Source organism: Phaenicophaeus curvirostris, chromosome 2 (genome assembly GCF_032191515.1).
Source record: "Phaenicophaeus curvirostris isolate KB17595 chromosome 2, BPBGC_Pcur_1.0, whole genome shotgun sequence".
Classification (NCBI taxonomy): Eukaryota; Metazoa; Chordata; class Aves; order Cuculiformes; family Cuculidae; genus Phaenicophaeus; species Phaenicophaeus curvirostris.
Genome location: NC_091393.1, coordinates 52,240,818 through 52,267,211, shown reverse-complemented (window position 1 = coordinate 52,267,211; position 26,394 = coordinate 52,240,818). Strand labels below are relative to the sequence as shown.

Genomic DNA, 26,394 nt, shown 5'->3' with positions numbered 1-26,394 from the left:
CTCATGCTAAGAACTCTTTTGTCTGTTGCACTTCACATGGTTTGCTCTTTTCTGTAGAAGAGTAGGAAGAAAAAACTCATCATTCGTATTTGTACCTTTTGAGAGACCTCTCTTTCCAAGTAATTTTTCTAAGTGTCAAATTCTCCATATTCCGCAGGTAAGTTTTTGTGTGTGTGTGGTCATCAGGTAGAGTCACCAAGCTGTAAACTCCCTGTTTAAATAAAGCCATAGTTCAAATTTATTGTTATTTTTTACAAATAATTTCAAAGCACAAATTAACTGTTCTAAGTAGCACAACAGTAGCTTGCAATTAAAACAATTACAGTCACTTCTTACAAAAGATAGTTATTTCAAACTATTTTCAAACTGAGAATAGCTTTCAATTGTCCTTAAATCAAAAGGTAATTGATTATGCATTTGAGGATCCTTGTAAAGGAACAACGAGCTGCTTGTTCATAATTTTTATTTAGAGATGTGCTGCTTTGAAAGGCTCAGTAGCTCATCTTGTAGAAATGGCTAGTTTGACAGTGATATGCCAGACAATTTAATAGCTTGGTTACAATTCCTAAGAGTAATTCCAATAGTATTGAGAATGCTGCTTTGGAGCAAGGCAGTCAATTCAGGCACAGAGAACATTGCCGTTTCTATCTTGCTAATAACCCAGTGTGAGATACCAAGGGAGTGTCATATCTGATTATGCTAGTAAATTACACTTTCTGTTGAGAATATACTGGAGTTTTGGTTTTAATTTTTAATTAATGGACTCATGTTTAATTAGTGGAGTCATGTTAAAGTAACTTAAAGCATGCCAGCTGTTCTAGAGATCCTTTGGATCTTGGCATGGGGAACTGAAAGAAGTCTCTTTCTTGGTGAAATATGTCCCTTTCAAGACTTGAAGAGGTCTTTAACTGAAGGGAATTCCCTTTTTTTGTCAGTAGGAATTACCATGTGGAGAGAGAAGCTCACTTTTCAGGATCCTCTTGAGTGTAATTGTGGAGAGGAATGTCCTGTTAGTGGTGTGCTTAGTCATCTGATGAGGTTGCAGGGAGCCCTTCTCCCTTTCGTATGCCCCTTTTCTGACCTGATGATTTTTCTGCTTAGTCTTGGTGTGTAGTTTCTCCCTAGCAGTGCTCATCTACAGCCTTCCTTATGATTTCTACCTTGTCAGAGCCCGGTTAGGTGGACTTGCATTGTGTATAATGTTTGGGGGCTGTTTCCTTCCTTTACACCTTTCTGAGCCCTCTGCTAACAATTGACTTCCTTATGCGTTCTCCCTCATTGTCCTTCTTCAGCTGTGGCTTTTGCACAGTCAATGTAGACTTGAGTAGGCTTGACTCGACATAGGTTGAGGAGGTCATCCTGCTGCTTTTGGAGCAGATTTGCTCAAAACGCAAGTGGCTCTTTTCTGGCTTTTAAGCCACTGTGAGTGAAGTAGGCTCTAGGGGAAGTTATGCAGACAGTTTAGGTATTTCCCGTTTCTTTAGGTGAGAGCAGACCTTCCATACAAGACTCTTCACTGTTAACTAGTAGTAGGATTATTTATGGCAAATATTTATGTCCATCCATGCATTTTCAAGTCTGTCTGTATAATGGTGAAGTACGGTCATATTTCTCTTCTATTGATAAGTTCAGAAATAACGATGGCTTTGTGTGTTTTAAGGCTCTGTCCTTGTTCTGAAATATTTTGAGTTGATGTTGTCTTGGAAACTGACTTCACTAAAGTTTGGCATACGGTTAATATACAGATTATTTTTATCCTGTTCTTTTCCCATTGTAATGTTCCTACTGATTTATTACATCTATTTTCCTAGGAACCAAAGCCTTTTCTGCTGTTGATTCATGTTCCCTAAAAAAAATTGTTATTGAAGTGTTATAGAAAATAAGTCTTGAAGTAGGCGTATTCTGAGTTCATGGTCATTGTGTGTTAATACAAATATACATAACTAAAAAACTATAGCCGGGAGTCTTCTGTAGAAAATTGCTCTTTAGACTTGATTATATGAAGTTTAGAAGGAACTTTATTGTCTTATTGCTGAGATGATGACTCCTTTAGAGTAAAAGGAATAATATAAACAGTAGCAAGTATGCAACACTGAGTGCTGACTGACTTTCCGAATATAGCGGTCTGAATTTTTAAAGTCTGTTTACTTCTTTATGGCGTTTAAGTTATGCAGTTTATAAGGAGTGAAATTGCAGGTAGTTTGAAAGCGAAAAAAGAAAATGAGAGAAAAATGCAAGCTTGAAAATAGATAACCTAGTAGTGCAGTCTGCTTTTTGACTTTTGTATTATGCGGAGTAATGTAATTCTGTGCTTTTCGTCTGCGTTGTTGCAGTTTGGGAAAATTAGAAGAGATAAATGTTGGTCTTGCAGTTCAAAACCACTCAGTTCATGTAGTTCAAACCAATTCAGGATTGAAGCTGTTTATTGATTCAGTAAGGACATATAGATCACTGATTGCTGGATAACTATATATTTAGGGTCAGTATCAGTAATAAAAAAAAGATAAATGGATCTATTAGACACTTAAGAAATGTTAATAAACACCTACAGATGTTTCAACACCTTTCTGTAACTCAACTAATACAACTGTTATGACTTCTATAGGGTGAACGTGGAAATCTGAATTTTAACAATTAAGATTAAAACCACTCATCAGTAGTTCCTGGCCTTTTTTAATCTGAAAGCCCTTAAATATTTGCTGCTGTAAATGCCTTTCAGTGGCCTGTATACTAAAGCCTACCACCAATAGGCTTGCTTCTCTGAGTTTGATCTTTGCTAACCCCTTTGAAGTACCCCAGAGATCTCAATGGACTTGTGGACTGTAAGTTGACTACCTGGAATTTTGTGATTGTAACTACTTGTTAGTTTATGTATATTTATTTTTTCCCCTCATTTGCATATATTTCCTTGACTTTTAATTACTGTGCTGGAAGCTGTGGTGTGTTTTTTCTCAGTATGGTCCATTGTTGGTCTCTCAGGTTTTCACACATATTTGATCAGCTCCAATCAAACAACAAACGAAGATGTAAGTTCATAGTGTATTTCTACATGTATATATGTGTTTCTAAATAACAATGAGGAGGAGGTGATTAATTGTATGCAGTTTTTCTCTGTTACTCTGGCAGAAGTCATACCTGCCTGCATAACTTTGTGAATGCCTCAGTAGGAAAGAAGGAAGTAACCTGGTGATGCTTGATTCAAAATATCTGAAGGGATCTTTTGGACACTATTTGTTGTGGTTTGAAGATGTGCTGGTTACATAGTGTGTCCACTATGATTTACACCCACGGGACCTAAGTCTTGAAATACAAAAATATAGAATAGAATAGAAGACACAAAGAAATACAAGTCTATTTTATACGATAGGAAATCACTAAATATTTTGCAGTATCTCTTTTTCACTGGGAGTCCTAAATATTCTTTGACTCAAAAATTGCAAAGTATGTTGAATTCTCAAAACAAAAATTTCATCCTTTATTTTATTTTTCCTTTAAAATTTCTTTGCCGGTCTGAGGTCTCAAAACCTCTGGCAAGGAGTATGTAATTAATTTAAAGGTCAACTTTCTCATTTCTGCAGTTGTCCTATTTTGCACATAGGTTTCTGTTGTTTTGGTGTGAAATTATGTTTAACTGTACGTGGAAGCTTCATGTGTCTTCCCTAATTAAAAGTAGAAACACAAAATGAACGAAAGGACGAAATAAAAATATCCAGGTAGCTAATGGTATGGAAAGCTTGTTGGAATTCAGCAAGTAATCTAACAAATCACTGCAAATTCAAAATTATTTTATTGTACTTTTCTGTTGTACCTTTTTCATAGGTATATGGCAAATGTAAAAGTATTGTCTTTGGGACTGTCAGACATATTTGATTATTGTTTAAGGTCATGGTTAAAAATGTAATTTTTACAATAAAAAACAATCCACAAGAAATAACTTATCAAGCAGGCTCAGAATGAATTGTACCTCAGCATCAAGTATCCAAGCAAGATAGATGTCTGCCTCATTAGTAAGATAGTTGAGATAATCTGGTATTCCTCAATTATTAGATTTAGGTAACATTGTTCCTCTAGATGGACAAAGTGTGATTCCGCCATCCAACTTCCCTCAAATAAATATCTCTCTTGGATTGCTGAAAGTCAGATAGCAGGGATTGCAGCAGTGTAACTTGTCTGAATTTCAAACGAACTATTCAGTAATTTCATTAAAAGCATTAATTTCCAGTTGAGTACAGTAGGACATTTTACACAGGCTTTCAGGTATCTCACAAGCAGAAAAGCAAGACTGGCTAAAAGAAAATGTAATATGGGCTAAAAGGTACTAATGACTTCAGTTGCTTCATAATGTTTTTGAGCAGTTTGTGGGCATTAGGAAAGATAATGTTGTGTGGTCTAGCACAGCCTGAGAACTTACCCAGGAGTATGGAAAAACTAGTCTATTGCTGACTTTAACTGTATGTTGCAATTTAACCTCTTTTGTAGTATATACCATAATATTTGTAAAATTAAGCTTAGGCTAGATGCTGAAATTCCTGCTGTGGTGTAGTGTAGCCTCTCCTTTGGCTGCTGCTGAGCAGTTTTTTTCCCCTGCTTCTTAAATACGTTATCCCAGAGGCATTATCACCATCACCAGTGGGTTTGGGTTTGGGCAGTGGTGGATCCATCAAACACAGGGGAAGCTTCCAGCAGCTTCTCACAGGAGCCACCCTTGTAGCCCTCCCATAATGTCCTGTTCTCCTCTGTCCCCCCTACCAAAACCTTGCCATGTGAACCTAGCACATCTGATTATAATGGTCTTTTGAGATTTTGAGTTGTCTAAATCTATGGAGATAAGGCACGTGCTTGCTTGTAAGGTTTTATGCTTCAGAATTTCTTAACAGGCCAAAGTTCTAAGCTGTTTGGAAAGTGTGAGCATGGATTTTCTCGTCTGTCTCTGATATAAGTAGCACATTGCTGCTTTGGAAACCCGTAATTTCTCTGAGCCATTTTCGATACCGTATTTTATGTGATGCATCTTGTTCATATCTCTTCAGATTAAAGGATCGTGGTCAAATAAAAGAGGTAAAGAGAACTATAATCCATACAGTTATGGCAACATCTTTACTAATTGCTGTGCTGCACTCTGTGGGCCCCTCTCCCCAAGGTAAGAGTATCAAAAGTATTGTTAGTATAAATGAAATCTTGTGATTATTGATTAAAAAAATATTCTCTCTGATTGCTTGAGTTTACTTAACAGAAATAAAGTTCTGGTTTACTGTCCATTAGAAGTTTTATTTGAGTTTTTTCAGTAGTGAAGAAATAAGTTGGTAAATTGTGGTGAAATTGTTAGTGGTCAGATAGTGTGAAATATATTTAAAGTTGACATCTGAAACGATAGATTTGTTTGTGTTGTTTGAACCTTTGCTACTGCAGTCAATAACTTACAGCAGTAAAAAATTCCTAGTCATTTACTCTTGCATGATGGGCAGTCTGAAAGTCTATTAAACTCTTACATAGCTAACAGATGTGACATGAGTTTAGGAACCTTAATTTTACAACTAGTTTGATAATTGTTCACTGTTGTCTTTTCATTCTGAAATGTTTTATTTAAATGGACAGTAATTTTTCTTTATTTGTTACTGTTAACATGTATACATTAATGTGCATTTGGTGGTATAACACCAAAAGCAATTCCAGAGAATGCTTAATGGATTAATTTGAGCTACATGCATTTTCACTTTTAAATCTAAAATATTTGTATATTCTTGGCTGCAGATGGCTTTTCAGCTTGAATAAAAGACAAGACAGAGCTGAAACTAGAGAAATAAAACTGGCATCAGGAAAGATGCACTTATTCCAGTGCTCATTGATTAAGTAGTTTATGTACTACATGTACAGGAGAAGCCCAGTTCCACAGTAACTAGTGGCTGACATCTTGCAGTTTATTTTTGTGGTGTACTTATCAATTGAAGCTGTTTTGCTTTATCTGGAGTTAGGTAGCTGTGAATCTGAACTGCTGAGAAGGAAAAGAGTAAATGACTTTTATAGTCCAGTAGTTAAGGTCTGTCACTGGAAGTGGGGTTTATGCCTTTGCTGTATGAATATCAGAAGTGGTTATTCTACAAAGCAGTTGAAGATTAATTCTTATTTTTGTCTCTAAATGGAAATCATTATTAAAACTACATAATGTTTCTGTGCATTTAAAATAGCAGCTTAGGCTGATACAAGTAGCAGCACACAATAAACCAGACTAGCATTGGCTTTTCTATTTTAACAGTTTGTACAGTCTTACCTACATTCCATATAGCAACATAACTTAATTGGATGACAAAGTATATGTACAGTTTGTGAAGGGAGGTATTTTGTGACCAACAGCAAAACTTTACTGACTGTAAAATGTAGATTATAACCTTACTTTTTTGACTTTTAATCTCAGTTGTGTCCACACTCACTGGATATTTTTTTTTCCCCCTTAATTTCTGGTGAAGTATTTTAGCAGCAATTACACTTAAAATTAAAAATGTTCTATTGCCTTTAAGAATAGAATGCAGATGAAGAGAGGCTCTGTAAATAATCCAGAATTTTCTCACTTCTGTTAAAGATCATGTTTCTCATTTTTAAACTTATGCTAGCAAATTCAAAATGCATTTTACATGCCCCTAAGAGTTACTTTCAAATCTTAATTTCATCCATAGCTGTCAGCATGTCTAACTAGCATTCTGATATAATAAATCATACACAATTTTGAAGCATCTGATTTTTGAAGGAGTGCTTTCCACATGGCAGATTGTAATCTCGGGTGGATTTCTATTTTTGAATGTACTTAAAATCTCGTTCTGCAGACCTTCATGAAGAGAGAGCTTGAACTGGTCTCGGAGTGGTGGAAACCCTATTGACTTTTGAGAGGGGAAACACCTTAGTTTTCCCTATGCGTCTTGTTCTTGTCTTTTAAAATTGAAGCCATTTTGACCCTTAGCGAATTTAAGGTCCCATAAATCAGCAAGTAAACTGATTCTGTGCTGACTTTAGCTCTCAGGTGGTTTAAGGCATTCCTGTTGTTGCTCTTAATAACAGGAACTATAACCCTCCAGTTAAAATTTGATATCCTGTGGTAAAAATTTTAGTTTTCCAGATGGGAAGTAATGTTGTTCAGGTCACAGGAAAAAAACATTTTGGCCTATGATTAAAAATTTATGGAACTGTATTTGAAAGCTGCATGTTTTTTCTTAAAAAAACACTTCTTTTTTGTTTTTAAATCCTAGGAATGAACTGAAGCATAAATGGTCTTTTAGGTTTTTTTATATGGAATTAATATGAGCAAATACACACGTAGAACATAGTACATTCAGCTTTTTATGGGTATTAACTACCAGGACCTTATATGTGGTTTATAGTTCCCAATATGAGAGTAAAACTGCACATGGAATTGTAGAAAAATATTTGCTTAAGTCAGATGATTCCAATCTATTTATTTTTCTAAAATTTTATGTAGATTTTTACTTATTTTTATTAATTTCTCAACAAAACATTTTCACCTGAGTGCATCACTTTGGTAGGAACAGTGGAACACCATGAGCAGTGTTTGGGACCTGTCATGAAACACCTGGCAAATAAGTTGTCTAAACATAACTTCCTCTTTCTAAACTTCGTGATTATGTAGCATTAATTTTGAAGTGTGGAAACTGATAACAGAGAACATTCAAAACAGATACTAATTCGAAGTGCGCTAGTGAGTTTTGTAATTTGTTTTCACACCTGTGGCTTAAAATTCTTGGGTTTGTGGTATCTGCTGGCGAGTTTCTAGATCTTTTGTCTATTATTATAGATAAAAAAAAAATCCAGAAAATTAGCAGTACATATGACTATATAGTGGGTAGTATTACAAGGAAACAATTACCTTGCTAATGAGTAGAAACGAAGTCTTGTACTTTAGTTGACTAAAAGGGGCGATTTGAAGATAGTGGTCAGGTATTAAGGTCTATTGTATGATAGAAATATTTTCTCTTTCTTGTTATTGAGAGGAAGTAGTTATTAATCAGAAATACCTCTGATTCTTTTTCTTTGTTTTGATTGTTCCATAGCTTAATTGACAGAAGAGGATTTATACAACCAGATACGCCACAATTAGCAGGACCATCAAATGGCATTACTATGTACGGGGCCACACAATCTCAGAGCAACATGGTAGGAATCATCCCATAGTGTTATTCATCAAGATTCCTGTGAATGTTTTCCTTCTCCACTTTCATGTGAACTAATCAAGTAGTAACTAACTGGATACAGCTGGCACTGGGTGGAATGACTTGTTTATTAACAGTAAAGCTAAAAAAAAAAAAAGGCTCATTTTAATGTATGTTTCACACAGTGTATTAGTTGTTTCTCATGGATTCTAAAAAAGAGGCTTTTCTACGTTGTTGATTTACTGAATGTACTGGCATTTCGACTTGTATTGTTGACACCTGCCGTGTTTTGAACTGGAATATTCAAGTATCATGGACTTGCTATGGTTCATCATTTTACAGCTAATTGTTATTTTGTATGGCACTTTTCTTCATATTCTTTCCTTCTTTGCTTGTGCACTGCAGTTTTGCATAGACTAATATGTTTTAAAAAGCAAAGATGAACAAAGGAGTTTCTAGGGGAGAAGTACATTGAAGAAAGAGCAGGAGGACACTGAACTTCCAATGAACAAAAAATGGCAACTGGATTGTTACCACAAAAGCTTTTAAACATCTTTGAAACTGTGCCAATTTTTTTTTTGCTGGTAGCATTGGCTGTCATAATGCAACATAGGATTTCCAGTGCCAAGAAGAAGAGAATAACTGGAAAGAGATATTTTTCCCAAGGCAAGCATCTTACATACGTGCCTACTTCTGAATTGTTATCCTCATATCTTCATATTATGTGGGTTCTAAGACTTTGTCAAAGAAGCTGTGAGTTATGGACACCCTCCCTCTGCCAAAAAAGAGGTGGCCACAGGGCATGCTGACATAATTAAGCCTTTCTTTGGACTGAAAAAGACAAGGCTTGGTCTTTCTAGACAGATTAGTTTTAGTGTCACTAATAAACTCGTATGAAAATTTTGCTGTAGTTCCTAAGCTGGTTTTACTTCTTATGTTGATGATTAAATAGAAGATTTATTAGTCTCCTTAATAAGAAAAGATATTACAGACATGGTATTAACTCAGAATCTTCTGTGAGGTGCAGTTGTGCAGACCAAGGTAATACTCTATGCAAATTTTACTCAAAAAAAATGTAGCTCTGAAAAGAGAAAGAGAGTTTTAAAAAAAATAAAAAAGGAATAGAAAGTAAACCTTATAATTAGTCTGAGATCTTTCAAGGGTTACTCAAACTTTCTGAATGTGTCAAGGCTTCTTGTTTGGGAGGGTCATTAACCCACAATAAGTCCCTGCATTAAATTAGCGTAACATTATAATAATTATACTTGCATTGTCAGGAAATGCTGTCATTTTTACTAGATACTAATGAGAAAATCATGTGCCAGTTTCATAGAAAATTGACTAAATTGGCCTCTAGAAATGGAAAGATATATAATGATATTACTTTAATTCAAACAGGTTGCAGTTATGATTTTAGCGTGCAATACCTTTAAATATGCAAATTCAATGAATCAAGGACTTGAATAACTTATATTCTAGAACATCACACTGCTTGAGCTGGGAAAGCCTAGGCTCTTTTCAGAGTTACTTTGAAATGTGCTGCTTTCACTCCTGAAAATGATGTCTCAGAAAAAGCTTGAAAAATGTAATACATGATACTTGATATGGAGGAATATCCTTAAAACTGTGAGGCCGTTTTTCTCAGGGTATTATTCCTGGTTTATATGCAAGACTAATTAGCTTCTAGTCACAGTTGGCTATCAGCATTAAAATTCCCCACCCTTGAGTTTTCTTGCTAACTGGTAAAGACCTGCTTAGTTTTCCAGTTTCTCTAGCACTACTTTTTCTTCCCTATTTAAAATCTTCCATTCTTTTCTGAGTTTGAAGCATAAGAAATAAATTAATTTCCTGCTGGCAACAATGCAGTGGGACATAACTTGGCCTCTGACTTGCTCTTGTTTCACATTGCCCTTTTTCTGTGTTCTAAGGTCAACATTTTTGCTTTTGTCAGTAGATTCTGCCTGCTTTCAGGTTCCCGTTCCTCCTGTTTCATAAACCAGCAAACAAAACTGATTTCCATGTTTCCCAGTTGAGATCCCAATCTCATCCATAAAAGCCTGACTTTTTCTTTTTTCCTACCAAAATTAATTCACCTTACTGCTAGCTTAATTGTTCTGTTCAGTTACTATATTTCCTGTTCCAATTTAAATTTCAACAGGAATAATCAAGCAAATCTTCATCAGTCTGCTTAAACCTTTTCTCTCATTAAATGAGCCCTAGTACTTCTTCAGGCTATACAGTATCTGTTTCGCTCAGTTTTCTTCCCAGACCACAATCTTAGATTCTTCTGAAGAAATTTGGGAACAAGAGCACTGGGAATACTAGTCATTCATTTTTTTTCTCCTCTGAAAAGGGCCACAGAAGGCTCTTGAATGAAAGGCAGTTTTTTTGTTTGATTGTTTGTTTTTAAGAGGAGCAGTCTCTGCAAGATTCTCCAAAATCCCTCTTACTAAAAGCTCAGATGCAGACATCAAAATTTCCTTTGGTAATTAACTGTTTAAATAATAGACTAGCTCAAGCCCAAGACTCCAGTGGAAGCAAAACAGTAGAGGGCAAGTCTTAGTGAAAGAAAAAGTTTCCTTTTTACCTCATGTCCTCACTGTCAAAACTTAGGCAAAGGATGGAGTATGATTCAGTTTATCCTTCAGGAAGGTTGCTTACGTTGTGGGAAAAAGGTAGAGACATAAGACTACATAAGAAGGATATGGAACCAGTGGAATGGGTCCAGAGGAGGGCTGCAGAGATGATCTGAGGGCTGGGGCACCTCTGCTGTGAGATCAGTCTGAGAGAGCTGAGGTTGTTCAGCCTGGAGAAGTGAAATCTTCAGGGAGACCTTATAGCAGCCTTCCAATACCTTAAAGATCTACAGGAAAGCTTGAGAGGGACTGTTTACAAGGGCAAGTAGTGATAGGACAAGGGGGAATGGCTTTAAATTAGAAGGGTGGAGATTTAGATTAGACATTAGGAAGAAATTCTTCACCATGAGGGTGATGAGGCACTGGCACAGGTTGCCCAGGGAAGCTGTGGCTGCCCCATCCCTGGAGGTGTTCAAGGCCAGGTTGGATGGGGCCTTGGGCAGCCTGGGCTGGTGGGAGGTGTCCCTGCCCACGGCAGGGGGATCGGAACTGGATGATCTCTAAGGTCCCTTCCAACCCAAACTATTCTGTGATAAGATGAAAAATGCTTTCCTGGGGCTGAAGCAGGTGGGCCACACAGAACCTGCAAGTTTGAAGGGGATGTATCTGGTACTGCAGCTTGTTTTATTATGGTTTCAGATAAGGACAAGCAATGTGAAATTCCTTGGCTTAATAGTATGCATAGATCATAGCTTTAGTCCATAAACACTGTTTAAATGGCAGAGGTTTGGCCTTTTCTGCATCATAAGAGACAGTGACACTGTTTTAGCAGTTTAGTGCTTTTAAGTACAGGAAATAACTTAATAGAAATCTGAAGTGTGTTGCAGTGCACCTTTATGGTGCGTCACCTTGGATTTTGTTCCAGAATGCATTGTCATCTTATCTCTACATTGAATCTTAATTCTAGATGTTATACTGCTTAATCCAAATGACATGCTAAAATATCTCTTCTGATTCTAATGTCCACCTTCTCTCACCCCTGTTGTGCCCTCCCCTCCCTGTCCCCGCTCCCTCCTTCAGCTCCCTCTCCCCTTCCCTTCTCTTCCTTTCCCTTCCCTCAAATATTTTACTTAGTGGCTTGTGTCTTCCTAATCAGAGTTCTTATGCCTCACCCAACTAGCCTTTTATTGTTCTTTAAGTCTCTCTTGGTTGCTTATTTGCTTTTGGTTATTTTATTTAGCATAGCATCACTTTTGTATTTAAGTTCAAAATATTTATCAAGCTAAGTTTAAAATTGCTAGATACTTTTCAGTGCAATATATTATCTCTTATGCAGGATATCATTTGGGGGGCACTTTTTGATGTAACAGCTTTTGCAGTAATTTTGCCTTTGAGACTGTGAATATTTCATATAGGAGCTACCCTACTCGTGCTAGTTGACCCAGTTTATCATAGCCTCTGAAAGTCAGGGTTGTTGCTGTAATCAGTGGCTTCATCAGCACATGCTATGATTATTTTTTTTTCTGGGTCTTTATAAAATAGCTTTGTCTCCATTTCTCTCTTCAGTGTCTCCCTTATTTTACTAAAAGCTGAAATTTTACTTTTTTGAGGGCTGGAAGCACATATAATTTTCTTCCTGATACATTCCCAGTGTTTTTAATTTCTTTTACTATATAATTTGAAAATAAACTGGTAAATTCATTAGCCAGGTTCTTAATATCCTTATCCACGTGACAAGAATGGTCACCAGGAGCTCATGATCTGTAGATCTGATATTTCCTAAGTGTTTCCCTGTTGCATTTTATTGCTCTTCATTTTTGCAAGCTCTTCATTACTTTGGTTGCCCAAGTATCACATCATTCTTAAGGATGTTCTTTCACATGAAACACGGCATTTCATCCATGCAGAATTTTATGTGTATTTTATTCTCTCTCTTTCATGTTAAGATTTATTTTCTTTGTGTTCTGAAAAAAATCATAAACCCATTGGCTACCATTACCTGGGTCTACATTTCTGTAGTACTTGGGTTTCTCTTAAAAGCCTGTGTTGATTCTTGGATTTTGATACAGGGTATTTTATTCTTTAGTCCTCAGTTATGAAGAAACACAGACTCTGTCTTGTTCCATGTACTTTTTTTGAGAGGAATTTATTTGGTTTATTTTACTTCAGTGTCTCTAGTAATTCTCTAGTGCCTTATGAAGTGATAGATTTTTACTTCTATCTGCCTAGGTGTCAGGTCATATTTATTTTTTGTTTTTAAGAAATTGGCTTGTGCTCCTGCATTCCTAGGCATATCTCCTTCAGTGCTTAGGTAGTTTGTTGTGTGCCAAATTCCTTAATTTCCATTTCTCCCTTTCCTTTTTTTTCTTATTTATATATACCACTGCAAATTGTAGGAACAATTCATTACCAGTGGGATGTGCAGGAAAGTCCTATCCCAAATGCTCACATCAGTATTTCTAACACTTATCTGGAAACAGGAATGCAGCTGATCAAGGCAACGTTAACTCTGACCGTCTAGTATACTTTTCCCTTTGCTTTTCATATTCTTGTTTTTAGGAGGAAGTACTTCTATCATGATGGCAAAAGGGTCAGCAAGAATAGGAACCTCATTTTGATGGGAATTTTAAGAGTGTATTTCCTTGTATATTTACTGTTGTATTTCAGAAATATATTTTATCATTACTCAAAATGGAACTTAAGGCTCTTACCAAGTCAACATTACTACAGTCAAGGTTGATGGAGTGTTTTAATTAAAGCATTTCACTTCACAGTTAAAATAGATTAAGGACACATGCAGTAAATTAACTTCAGCGTTTCGCTTTGGGTGTGTTTTAGACGCAATTCTTTTGATTGCGTATATTTACTGCATTTTTGTTCTCACCACAGAGCAGAATCAGAGTGCGTGAACTAGGGTTCTTTCATTAGATGTGCTTCCAGAATACACCCACTGTGCTCTGTTCATGCGCATTGAGTTCAAGAACAGTCATTAGTCTGAAATAAAATCCCTGAACAGGTGTAGTTTCCCCTCAGGCTTCAGAAGCATTTCTCTTCGTCAATCAACTCCTGGCACACTTGCTAGTGGAGACCTTGACTTGGTGTGTTTTGTGGCTCAGTTGTTGCACAGTATCTGCAATACCATGATTTTGGGTGTGAAATCTCACAACTGTTGGCAATAGTTGTACAGCTTCATCCCTTCACTCTTTACGCATCTACTGTATCCATGTAGTGTCGTATTTCAGCAAACTTTCTGTTACTTCATAGCACTGTCAGTGCTCTGTGTCTCCTCTGGACTTTTTGTACAGACATGTTAAGATAATTCAACCTGCATTTCTCCATTTTCTGAGAACTGTAACAATTCTTTAATGTTATTAGTGTTTAGAATACTTTTTAACAAAGTTAATTTAAAGTTCAAAGTAAATGATGTCTGCCCTTGGCATTTGGAAATGTGAAAAAATATTGCCATGTACATCAACTATGTTAACGTGTATGTTTTGTGTAGCTTAGAAAAAAAATTTATTTTCTTCAGAAAAAAATTGAAAAATATTGTTTCCTTAGTTGTTTGTATTTATTATTTGTGAAATAAACACAGAATTTTAGGTTTTGTCTAATTTGCTTTAATTTGTGCTTTTTTTGATGTTAAAATAAGTACAGAGATAACTAAAAATTATCTATGCACATCTAAAATTGAAATTCTGTACTTGTACAACTTATTGAACTTAACCTTCAGAATCTGCTGTTCCTCTGAAACAGTGAAAATTTTAAGTGGAAAAAAAGTCAGTGGATCAGAAGTAAGAAGGTACTAGCAGAATAATTTCAAAAGTAGGTTTTTACATATCTAGATTACAGTTCTTGGATTACTTGTATTCTTTAGATTACAGTTCTTTTTGTTACAGTGGTAGATTGGTTTTTTTCATTCAAAATGCTGGCATTGAAAAGTTCATGTGATTAATAGTTGTTAAGACTTTTGCCCCTGAACTTCGTTTAGTTAAGAGTGAAATATAGAATTGAGGGAAAAAACCACCAAGCCAGCCATATAAACAAATCTGATTTCCTTATTTAGTTTTGTGTTGACTGTTTAGACTCCAGAACAGTCTACCTGTGTAGTATGTGTGTATTATCAGGTGGTTTTGAGATTGTAATTGAACACATGTACCATTTTTAGTATAAACCACACTTTTTTCAATTTTGAAAGATTTTTGCAGCCTGTATTTTTCTAAAATATTTCATGTTGATTACTGATTTCATGTTGAACAAAAAAAATAATCAAAAGGGAGAACCTGAAATGTATCTGAACAAGAGGGAGAGGGTTTAGGGAAGCAACAAGTGCGTTGAAAATGAAGGGAGATACAGCACCTGAAAATGTTTTATAACACTGTTTAATGGAACTTTATAAGGCTACTTTATCTTTTTTATATTGATTCAGTTGAAATGCAGTTTGGTAAGAAGAAAATTAATTCAGACTATACAATGAGTTTAAGTAAATTACCTTCGGCTAATTTAAAACTTGTATTGCCTGGAATGCATTAATGATTTCCTTTTGAAGATCAGTGCTGAAGCTTCACTAAAGCTATAAGTCAGCCGCTAACGTTATTTGATTTCAGTGTTTATAGGTATTCCTTTGTTGTTTAACTTTGACTACTGCTTTTCAGAGAAGACAGAGATTGTTGGTCTTTTTGAAGTCTGAAAATTCAGTTAACAGATTTTTAAGGTCTGCATAGTACAGTTGGTGGAAGGGGTATAGTTTAATTGAAATAAGCAGGTGTGAATAACAGTATATTAATCAAGAATTAGTTATTCACACTGAATTACTGATTGAAAGCTTGAGTTTAAAATATGCTGACCGTTTTCTTCTTAGTAAGGTATTTATGCAAGGTTTTGGCTTTAAGCCTGTAAGTAATCCCTCTGAAATTATATGGGACCACTTTAGTTGTTTGGCTGGGGCTATTAATAATTTTGTAAGTGAAGAAATTGCTTGCAACTTGTAAGAACTCAACTTATGTATCAGGAAGACAGAGCATTATCTTTCTGAAATCATAAATGTTGGAAAATATGTAACAGAGTAAGGATCAGACTTCAGCCTGTTGGTCTAGGAGTCCTAAACCACTTAGACATGTTTAAAATACTATATCTACTGTGACCTAGTAGTCTGCTTGCACAGTTTCTGAATGCAATGTATGTGTATCTGTCATTAAGCTATTCAGTGGTGGAACTGGAGGACCAGAAAATATCAGAGGAAGCCATTCATAGTGATGGTTTTCATCATACAGCGAAGGAAGTGAAAGTTTTTCTGTTTATTTGCATAGTACATATCCCAGTGGCTTATTAAACTCAAACAGGCATTTTAGAGATTTACTGTCACGTTAGTAGCAATGGTTATGAATGGGAATATCTTGAACAGATGTTGGATTTGTAGTGTCTTTCAGTAGTTTGATAAAGATCGATGAATTCAATTGTAGAGCAGAACATATTGCTGTAACAGAAGCCTTGAAGTAACAACAGTGAATAAGCATGTCTTACATCTGGAGATGTTTTACAACATCTGCAGATGTTGTAACTGATTAGGCTTTCAATTAAATATAAATTGTCTTTGGAAGTTCTCAAAAATCATGCCAGTTTGTGTTAAGGGAACTTAATTTGGCAGTAGGTGTGCTACCCACTTAGCTGGCTGGACATAATTGAAATACCTACCTGTCTTGTCATCTTAAGGAATGAATGATTTTGTATAAACAGTTGAATGACATAGAGCCAAAAGCGTTCTTGGTAATGCTCACTGAGTTCGGTTCATATAATGCTGAGTGTGGCTTGTTATTATGAAAGTGCTTGCCAAATAACTTGTGTTTTGTACCTTGATTCTTCACATTTTCAAGATTAAGTTAATAAAGAAACAGCCTAAAAATCATGAAAGTTGATAAATTAATGCACCTGCAGTGCTGCCTTATTTCTGTATATCCTCTAGTGTATTGACTATAGTGTAGTATATTATCTAGAGTCTATCTATAATGTATGAAATTGGGAGAGGAGGAAATTTTTGCTCACAGAGGCTGTATTGCCAACTATGTCTTTATAAAACCACCTGCTTCAAAGGAATTCTTGTTCCAGAAGACTTCTTTAACACCTTAATTTGTACATGTGAAGACCACTTTAAAAAATACACTTGCCTAACGCTTCTGAACTTGGAAAGATGTTTGGATTATGCCTTTAGCCCCCTCTCTGAACCACTAGCTATTCTAGGGAGGTTTTGGGGTGCCCAAGGCAGGCAGTTACACACGGAGTGTGCAGCTAGGCTTTCCAAATTGCTTTGAACGAGAATCAGCAAAGCATTTGAATTGCAGTACTCACAAAATACTATTTTAAAGGTTACCAAAACTCTTAAGTGAACACTGTAAATGTTTATGATAATTTACTTCAATAATTTACCAAAGCACTAACTCAGTTGTGCATGGTTTTTTCTTCTTTTTTTTTTTTTCCCCCCTGGGCAGCATGCAATGGGATTTTTGGGTGGCTAACCATGGAATGATACTAATGGCTTTCTTTTTTTCTCTTCACATCCCATTCTTTTCCATGCCTTTTTGTTCATATTCTCCCCTTTTTTTCTCTATTTTGTTTGCCTTCTGTGATTTTGACACCCTTCCATTCTACAGTGTGACCAAGATCAGTGCATTCAGAGCACTAAATTCGTTTTGCAGGCTGCTGCCACCCCCCTGCTACAGAGTGAGCCAAGCATAACTAGTGAAGAGCTACCTTTACCAGGAAAGACTATCAGTGGGCCTTGTGCAACTCTAACTCTAGGGCAACCAACACCACCATCTTCTATGCCAAATCTCACATCAGACACAGGTTTGACAGACATGATACCATTAAAAGAGGAGCACGAAGGTCATCAGTTTCTCACTCCTGAAGAAGCTCCATCACCCCCTGGGATGCTGCCAAGTGGAAGTCCTATTACACACAGCCATACAATGCATGTCCTGAGTCTAGCCAGCCAGGACTCATTGCATGAAGACTCAGTACGTGGCCTCGTGAAGCTTAGCTCAGTTTGAACAGCTGTTTTTGAACATGGCACCGTTTCTTGGTGTCTGTACAGATCTCTACTTAACAGGGATGACGCTGCAGTACCGCTGTCAGACTTCGTAACACGCCTATAATGGAAACTTTATTGCATATTGGAATCTACTAAAAAAGACAAGTTATTTTTCGATGGAGCCATGGCATTTTTTTGATCAGGTTTTAATGGTTGTGCTTTGATGGTGACTGCATTTTATTTTTAAACAAAACCAGAAACAGTCAGTAATCTTGTTTCCTGAAGCTTGGGTACAGCAAGTTGGAAGTCAGCCTGTAACAAACATCATGTACAGTACAAAAGAGAGAGATTCTTGGATGTAAGTGTCATGCTCTGTGTTCTATGCTCTTGTAATACACACTTGTTAAGGCTTACCACGTTTGTGGCCAGAATGATCTGCACTTACATGTTATGCTACTAATATTTGAGATAGAAAATTACCATTCCATTTGTTAATACAAAAAAAAAAAAAAAAAAGACTGCAGATATGGATTTGCATGCCACGCTACAGTATGTGTTACAGTGGTGTTGGTATTAAGAGAAAGTGCTGCTTTTTTTATTTGTGACTTTCAAAGTGCTGTTTCATTTAAAGACAGTGCAACAAACAAATTAATGGACTATATTATTTTTTCAATTTATTAAAGTTTATTTTAAATTAATCAGTGGTGCCTAGAAGATGGAGAATTACTGATTTGATCATGTTGCATATCATTTAACCTTCTGTTTAAGTGTTTAGAGTGAGATACTGTGTTGTGCCATACCATGAGATTCTTCCACTCCTTAATGTGATACAATTACCTGTGGACCTCCAATAAAATGACATCCTCTATTTCTTGGACATGTGTACAGTTATCCTTGCACAATTTTCCTGGGGAAGGAGGGGAAAATAAGGATTTGTTGTCATAGTTTGTAAAGACTTGACTGGAATATGTTTACATAACGATACTAGAGCTACAGAGGAAGAGCTGTTTGCAATTAGGATTGCTTCAGCATCTTTTATGGTTTTGTTTGAGATGTGTATTTGTTCCCATGAAAAGACTTTATTTGGAAACAGAGTTAGCCTCTGCTTGGACTGTAATTCCATGTTCTTCATTGTACAGCTGAAGGGTGTGGGGCTTGAGATTCAAGACAAAGACAGACTGCTTAATCTTAAGTAATCTGAAGTAATCTTAAATGGTTAATGATAGGCTGTAGCTGCCCCCTGCCATTATCTTTCATTTGTATTTGTCCTTCAATATTTTAAATGGAAAACTTGATTTCATAGAATTCTTCTGTGCTTTTTTAAGTAAAGCACAATGAGAAGGTTAAAGATTTTTATAATTCTATTTTTGTGACAGCTGAAGAGAAACCCTAGTTGAGCTGAGAAAGTCTAATAGCTTTAATACTGTGTTTACAACCCTTTTCAGGATGTGGAACTTGGATCCTTCTTTTCTCAGGACAAACTTAAATGCAGAATGTGCTTTATCTAATGCTTTTATGGCATGAAAGTTTTCAGTTAAGATATATAACAGTTCTGTATTGTTCACCATGGTCATTCACTGACACCAAGATGAAAATCTTTTTGTCTTTACTTTCACTTTTGAAATTGAGGACAATCAGCCTGCAAAAAATCAGTCATCCATGCTATTGAAGCTTCCAACAAGATCCTGACAAAACCCCTACTCCTCCAAGATTTCATAAGCAATCTGTTTCTATAATTGATGATGCTAGCTTTGACCTAATTCAGTGTGTAGAACATAGCAACGCTTTCTGTCTGCAAGTGCTGTAACAGGCCCACCGAAGAATTTCTGGCAGACAAGCCTGACCCAGCTATTAGAGCCACCAAGGAACCTCTGGCAGACAAGTCTGTCCCAGCTATTGCAGCCACCCTCCCAGCATTTTCCTGAAGCTGGGACAGTGTTGAATTCTTTCTGCCAGCCAAGCTGCAGTGACTGACATGTCCCAGTTGGCTCATCTCCCATTAAATCCCAAGTATCAGAATTTATTTGTGTCTTCTCCTGAACTCAGTGATGCTTATCTTCTTGATTTCATCTTTCTCTGATGTAGCTTTTCATGTATGAAGCCATGAGCATCTGCATTAAAGCAGGTAATGGATTGAGGGCTGGATGTACTGTGAGAGGCAAGTAAAGAATCCCAGCTTTGAGTTCGTAGATCAGAACTCGACTGCATCATTTTTCTTATAGGTGTATGTGGGTAGATAACTATGGATTACTCGCTGCACAGAAAAGCAAGTCAAATATTTTTAATGTGGTATCAAAACTTTCCATTTGTAGCAGAAATGATGAGGGTCACTGTTTTAAGGAAATTGTTCTTTCTGAGTGTCCCTGAAACACCCAAGGGATTTTATGCTTCCATGAATAAGAACTTTGTGACATGTGTGTGTCATTGCCACTGGAGAGTATCGCAGGAAGCTGCACTCAGCTCTGTGCACGTGGTAAAATTAGTGTCAGTTTTAACATGAAACAAAAGGAGAAGGACAGGATTAGAGTCTTTATGCCGTTTTTCTTGTTCTCATGCTTTTCACCATCATTTTTTGAACCTTCTCTTTTGTTTGTAAGTGAAGTGTAAGAATTATCTAACAAGTTGGAAAGAGATGTGTTATTTCACACAGATGTGCTAGTTCTGTACTTGTTCAGGTGACCTTTTGTGGGTTTTAAGGTGACAGACATATTTTTTAACATGCTGCTGTTGTATTTTAAGTTTGGCATTTGAGAATAAATTAAATATTTTGAATTTGTCTGTCTAGATGTTTATATCGCCTTTATTTTATGCCTTTACTTCTTCCCATCTCTAACCTCCCTGACACGGCTGCCTTGTGAGGACATCTGCTGGAAGATTTCAGAACTAAGACTACTAACCCACATGGTGTGGTAGTTGCAGTCTTTGATTGACAGCTGGCAGGGATTTAGCAGCAGGTTGGTGGAAGAGGTGCCCCTAACAGGGTTTTTGGTCCATTCCCCTTGGCTCCATCACAGCTGTCTTCAGTCGTGGGTGCTCCCTTCGCTGGAACTTCTATATACACCTGGAATGAGTCAGCAAACTAAATAGTCATCACCTGCTCTACAGATCTGGGATTTTCATTTCACTTCATTTCACTTCATTTCACAGCTATCCAAAATTATAATCGTAGTGAGTACTGCACAGAGTTTATTCCATGTTGTTTTCTTTGACAATTAGTATATTAATATTAAATAGTTTTTTCAATATTCATCTTATCCATAAATGTAGACTCAAAGTGAAAGTTGATATTTTCAGAAAAGTAAATATTTAATTTTTTCTTAAAAATCTAACTTATTTGAATTTGTAAAAGCTGGTTAGTTTATTGGTAAAAAATATTTATTCTGCTTTGATTATTTTAAATAACATTTTCCCCTTCTAGGTGTCTGTGTAATATTCTAAGTAGAATGAAATACAGTGCTTCAGAAAATGTTTTTGAAGGCTCATTATTCTTGTGATTACTCAAAGGCGTTTCTATTTTAGAAGGGAGTTTTATATTCATATCAGTTAATCAGTAATAAATGTCAAAATATTATTGTATTTTTGTATCATAATGCATCTTTTATCAACTTTTCATGTGCTCGTGTTAACTGATGATAAAGGTAGATTTATTTCTGCATGAACTGGTTAATGCATTCATTAAAAATAATCTTATACATGGAAGATTAGCCATTTTGCTGTTGATCCTAGTGAGTGATCCTAAGAGAAGCAGGCTGATCTCATAAACCCAAAGAGCTATGGGTTAGCAATATGTGCGAATGTTGCAAATGTTCTATTTTTTGAAATCTATGCAGTGAGTACAGTAGTTCATCGTAAGTAAATTATTGCCTAATGTTCAAAATAATGAAGGAAGGAACATTTCTGTAGAATTAAGAAAACCAAGCTTCTGTTTGTCTTTTAGTTCCCAAATTCCATACAGCTTGAAGAGCAGCTCAGCAATGCTATAGAGGGATCCAACCCTTACTTTAGTTCTCTTCTGGTTTAAATTATATGTGGGAAACTGTCATTATGTAGTCGTTGGGGTTTTTTTTCCCTTCCCCTTCTTATCAGCGGTGATACCCCGATGATGAATGTGGTATGTTCAGTCTTGGGCCAGCCTGGGCCTTTGTTTTCAAATGCAATTGCTGGCCAGGTGATTTTGGTTTAGGGGCTGAAGTGAAATGAGGTGGTGTACTTCAAAACCCTTTCAAGTATTCTGTGCCCCACAATATTAATGGAATGTGTTTTAGACATGCACATGGATTTAATTCACTTGAACTGTAACTGTCCTAGTTTTCAGGATCCATCTGGGTCAGGACTTGCTGATTTTGATAGCTCACCTGCCTGCAAAGACATTGCAGTTTCACACTTGGCTCAGTGTACTGCCTGCACTTCGAAGGACTGGTGGGACCTGGTGAGTTATTTAACCCTATGGAAATCTAGCAGAATTTGAATGTTCACCACAAACAATATAGGGGGGGTGCAAGCAGAAAAACTTTTGTATCTTATGAGAGATAAAATAGGAGTTTGTTTCTAAGGTAGGTCAGAGAGGACAGGAATAAGCAGATGAAAGGGGAAAGACTGTGAGTGAAAGTAGAACAGAGAAGATTAGCAGGTGACATGGAGGAAAAGAGGAATTATCTGTAAGCTGCAGAAGGAGTGAGAGGGAGAATAAACAAGAAGCCACATCAGCGGGAGAAAGAGGCTGGCTGTCAATATTAATCGAACAACATTTTTCTTAAAAAATCATTTGCTCACTGGTATTCAACTATTTTTGTGAGGTTCGGTTTTTTTTCCTAAAAAAAGTAATTCTGGAAAAAAAGGAGAAATAATGTCAGACTTATGAGAGAAAGCAGCTGTAGGAAGATGAAGAGAAAAATGCGAGGCATTGGTCTGCCCTCAAGCTTCTTCCACCTAGTGTCTTTTCTGTTTTGAAAATATATCTGTAAGTTTAAAAACATGTTAAATCTTGGTCCCGTTGAAGTTGATGGGAAGCTTAAGACACTGACCATGTCAAAAACTGTTAATTGTTATAGCATTTTTATGTTTCCATGCTGTTAGTTGTTTCACTATTCCATATTTCCATACCAGAAGCACCATTGCACTGGGAAAATGAATGGTGTAGTGTGGTTCTGTGTTTTTTTCGTGATGCCTTTGTTAAATTTGCTCACCTTTAAGTAAAAGCGTTTCTCTAAGTTGTAGTCTCACCGACTGGACATGAAACCTGGAATTCAGTCAGAGTTTCTGTGACTACTGTGCAAATAGGAATTCAGACTACAAGCTAAATTAACTTTGTGATTTATAGACCAAAAAGATCTGTCCCACAGAGATATATTAACTTTGCAGTATATACTGAAGTCAGTTCCACTGGCAACAAAATATTGAAGGCAGTGTTACTTTGATGTATTTTATGCCCTTCCCAACTTCAGCTCTGTTGCCTCTTCTGAAAAACTGGAAAAACAAACCTAAGTTTAACCCCACTATAATTTAAACTTCCTCAAACCTGAAGCTGGTAACAGCTGCTGGGACTTACCTGCATGCATTGAGCTGTGGTTATAGAAAGAACATGAAAGGCCCATCCTAAAGCAACTTCACTGAGTGGAGGAGAACTCTTGGAGCTTTTCCTGAGCTTCACTCAAAAGCACTGTATGCAATTAAGAAAATGGCATGAATTTAACAGACTCAGAAATATCTCCCTTTGTTTTTATGCTGTCTAGTCCATAGCAATATGCACTGGGCACTGTCAGTTGTCAACTGGAAGATGAGATGGACTATTTAGGCATCGTAGTTGTTAGGAAATGAGCTTCAAAGAACGGTGGAAAGTTCAGTCAAGGTGATGGCACTGTAGTTAAAGCAGTGTTCGCATGAAGGGTACGAGTAAGCGACTCCTATTGCGGATGTGTTTGCTAAGCATAAGGATTTTGTAAGCAGAGGCGTTAGTCCTGTGACGTGTTCCGTGAGCCTTCTGTACTGTCAGGAGAGTGAACACTAGTGCATAGTGAGTTCGCACAGTTTGTCACCAAAAAAAAGCTACTTCTAGATGAAAATAAAACTTAATTCATTGTGAGCATGTGTAGTCATTGCATGGTTTTGCAGGTGAACCATGACTTTGTTGCAATAAACAAAACTGGGTTTAGAATTTCTAATTTGGCTGCCCTGCTAGGTGCCTTGTTGTAATGCAGCAGCTGGTTGTAGTTATTGGCTGGAGTAAGAAGTTAGTCATTCCTAGCAGAAACCAAATCTACATGAGCTTTCTTTTCTTTTCTTTTCTTTTTTTGAACAGTGTTGAGTTTCCTTCTTGGTAGGTCACAGAAAATAAAAGCTTGCTTAGTAGTGCTGACTAACCACCTAAGTTCCTAGCATGCAAAAAATACGTAACATTTTTGTGTACTTGGTTTTAATTCTAAATTGAAGGGAAAAACAAGTTTCTGAAACATTTCCACAGATTCTGAAAACTTCGGTTGAAAAGCCTTTTAGAACACAAATGGTGTCTAATCTTTAAATAAATTGTAGGTTTATATATTTGGTATTTAATTTATTACCCATATGACATTTCAACTCTATGGAAATATTAAATGAACCTCTTAAAGTCCTGCTGCTGTTTTCATGCTCATAATGTCTATTACAGTTACATTGGAAGAAGAAAACAAGGTGAAATGCTTTATTCCATAAATACATAAGTAGCGTTTTTAAATTCTTGTCTTACTCTTGAATATTTTTTCTCTCTTATCCAAAATTAAATTCTTCCTCCATCCCTAAATCAGTATTCTGTAACACATTGTACCTTTTTTGTTTTAATTATTTAATCAACAAACTTTTGATGGGATAAGTCAGGAATGCTAAAACCAGTTTACCCTAGACAGAAAAACACCCCACATCCACACTGTCTTTTAGTACTTGTGTCACAAGACTTCACTGCACAGTAGTAACAGAATTAGTGCAGTTGATATGAGATGACTTGCTCTAAATTCCAGACTCTGATATCAAAGAGAGGTATCAGGTTATCTTTTCCCTTCCATCATCCTGTTTCCCCACCTCCTCAGAAAATCCTGGGGTAAATCTGACTCAGTCTTTCACCCTTCAATCACGTCCCCCCTCTGAGTGCTTACCCAGCATCCCGGTCCACAGCTTCCCTTGCGTCTGTGGCTCCTGGGAAACCCTCAGTCTGCAACCAAACACGCCTGGCTTCCTGCTGCTTTTTCATCTGGTGATGCTCTTGAAACTAATACTGTCATAGACCTCACCGGGGAGTTTTTCTAGAGGGCGGGGGAGGCATGCAGGGATAGGAAGAGTTTCTCGGTTTTCATGAAAAAACAGAAGATTTTTGTGTTTTCTAGACCTCTAACGTTTTATGTCATTTTATTGAAATGTATTCTTACTTAGAGGCATGGAGGCGCACAGTAGCCAGACACTGGCATGGGAAACAAGGCTGAAAAAAATTGTTAAAAATTTGCAGTGACAGGCAAAAATTTGTTAGGGAAATGTATATATGAGTGAGAAAGGAATGAGAACACATATCCAGAACTTTTTGACTGTCTGCCTTGGATTGAATTTCCTCTGGCTTGTGGTTCTGGATGTAGCCACATTAGTATTTTAATGCACTTTTGAAATTAATTTCCCTGTTATGTCTGCTTAGCACTTGGGCTCACATAACGGACCAGTCTTGTAATATGAACTAAATTTCTTTAAAATAAAAAATAAACCAGAAGGTAGGTTGCAGCAGCAGCTTTTCTAATGCAATCCAAATGCTAACAGGACCAGACTGGAGCTAGTCCAGAGTTTCTATCCTTAAAACACACACAGTGTGAGATAACATTTGGTGCTGATGGCCTGATTTGTTACATAAATCTATGCATATTAAGCTCACTACTGTGAAAGCAGATATAATCATAGATAGATTTCCCAGCAAACTTGTATTGTTCCTCTGGTTCATGTTGCTGAAGTTGTGCTCTCCTTATTTAAAAAAAAAAAAAAATCTGTCAAAATTAGCTTTTGTGAATTTATAGGACAGGTTTCTTTAAATTATGAAAAAAAATTCTTATATAAGGAAGTCATTAATAATGTGCCCAGAAAATGCTGCTGGAATTTTGTCAAATGCAAGACTAACACATGCGATTCAGGGACGCACTTTGAGTAGCATCACATACCTCCATAAGCCACCCACTACTGGCAACCTGCTGTCTAGAAATCCTAGGGCCTGATTTCTTCTACATTTCACTTTCATTAGTTCATGAGCCTTAGTATGCGTTATTATAAAGAGGTGTTTTCTACTGGCAAGGCTTTTTTTTTTTTTTCTAATTTATGCATGTCAATTTGAAGAGATTAAAGCATGTATTATTTTAATTGTTTATGTTGTTTCTAAGTTATGGCAAGTTTTGGTCCTCTGGTATCCACTCTGATCTTACATTCTTAACCTAATAATTAGTGATCCTGATGCTTGAGGAATGGATTCACATTTTGAAATATAGAATTATAGAATTGAATCATAGAATATTTTCGGCTGGAAGCAACCTTAAAGCCCATCTAGTTCCTGCCCCTCTGCTGTGGGCAGGGACACCTCCCAGGCTGCCCAAGGCCCCATCCAACCTGGCCTTGAACACCCCCAGGGATGGGGCAGCCACAG

General features: G+C 36.6%; 1 protein-coding gene across 5 annotated transcripts in view; it reads left to right on the top strand.

The window, feature by feature from the left end:
* Nucleotides 1–18,624, top strand: part of ZDHHC14 (zinc finger DHHC-type palmitoyltransferase 14) — a 100,679-nt gene extending 82,055 nt beyond the window's left edge. For 3 of the 5 annotated variants that reach the window (XM_069852069.1, XM_069852064.1, XM_069852065.1), the window contains 4 exons: nucleotides 2,924–3,026; nucleotides 5,031–5,140; nucleotides 8,058–8,160; nucleotides 17,377–18,624. In XM_069852069.1, coding sequence (XP_069708170.1) covers nucleotides 2,924–3,026; nucleotides 5,031–5,140; nucleotides 8,058–8,160; nucleotides 17,377–17,775 — 715 coding nt within the window. In that variant the 3' untranslated portion in view covers nucleotides 17,776–18,624. The remainder of the gene's footprint in view (nucleotides 1–2,923; nucleotides 3,027–5,030; nucleotides 5,141–8,057; nucleotides 8,161–17,376) is intronic. The other 2 variants (XM_069852066.1, XM_069852068.1) reach the window with 1 other exon arrangement.
* Nucleotides 18,625–26,394: the final 7,770 nt, after the last annotated feature.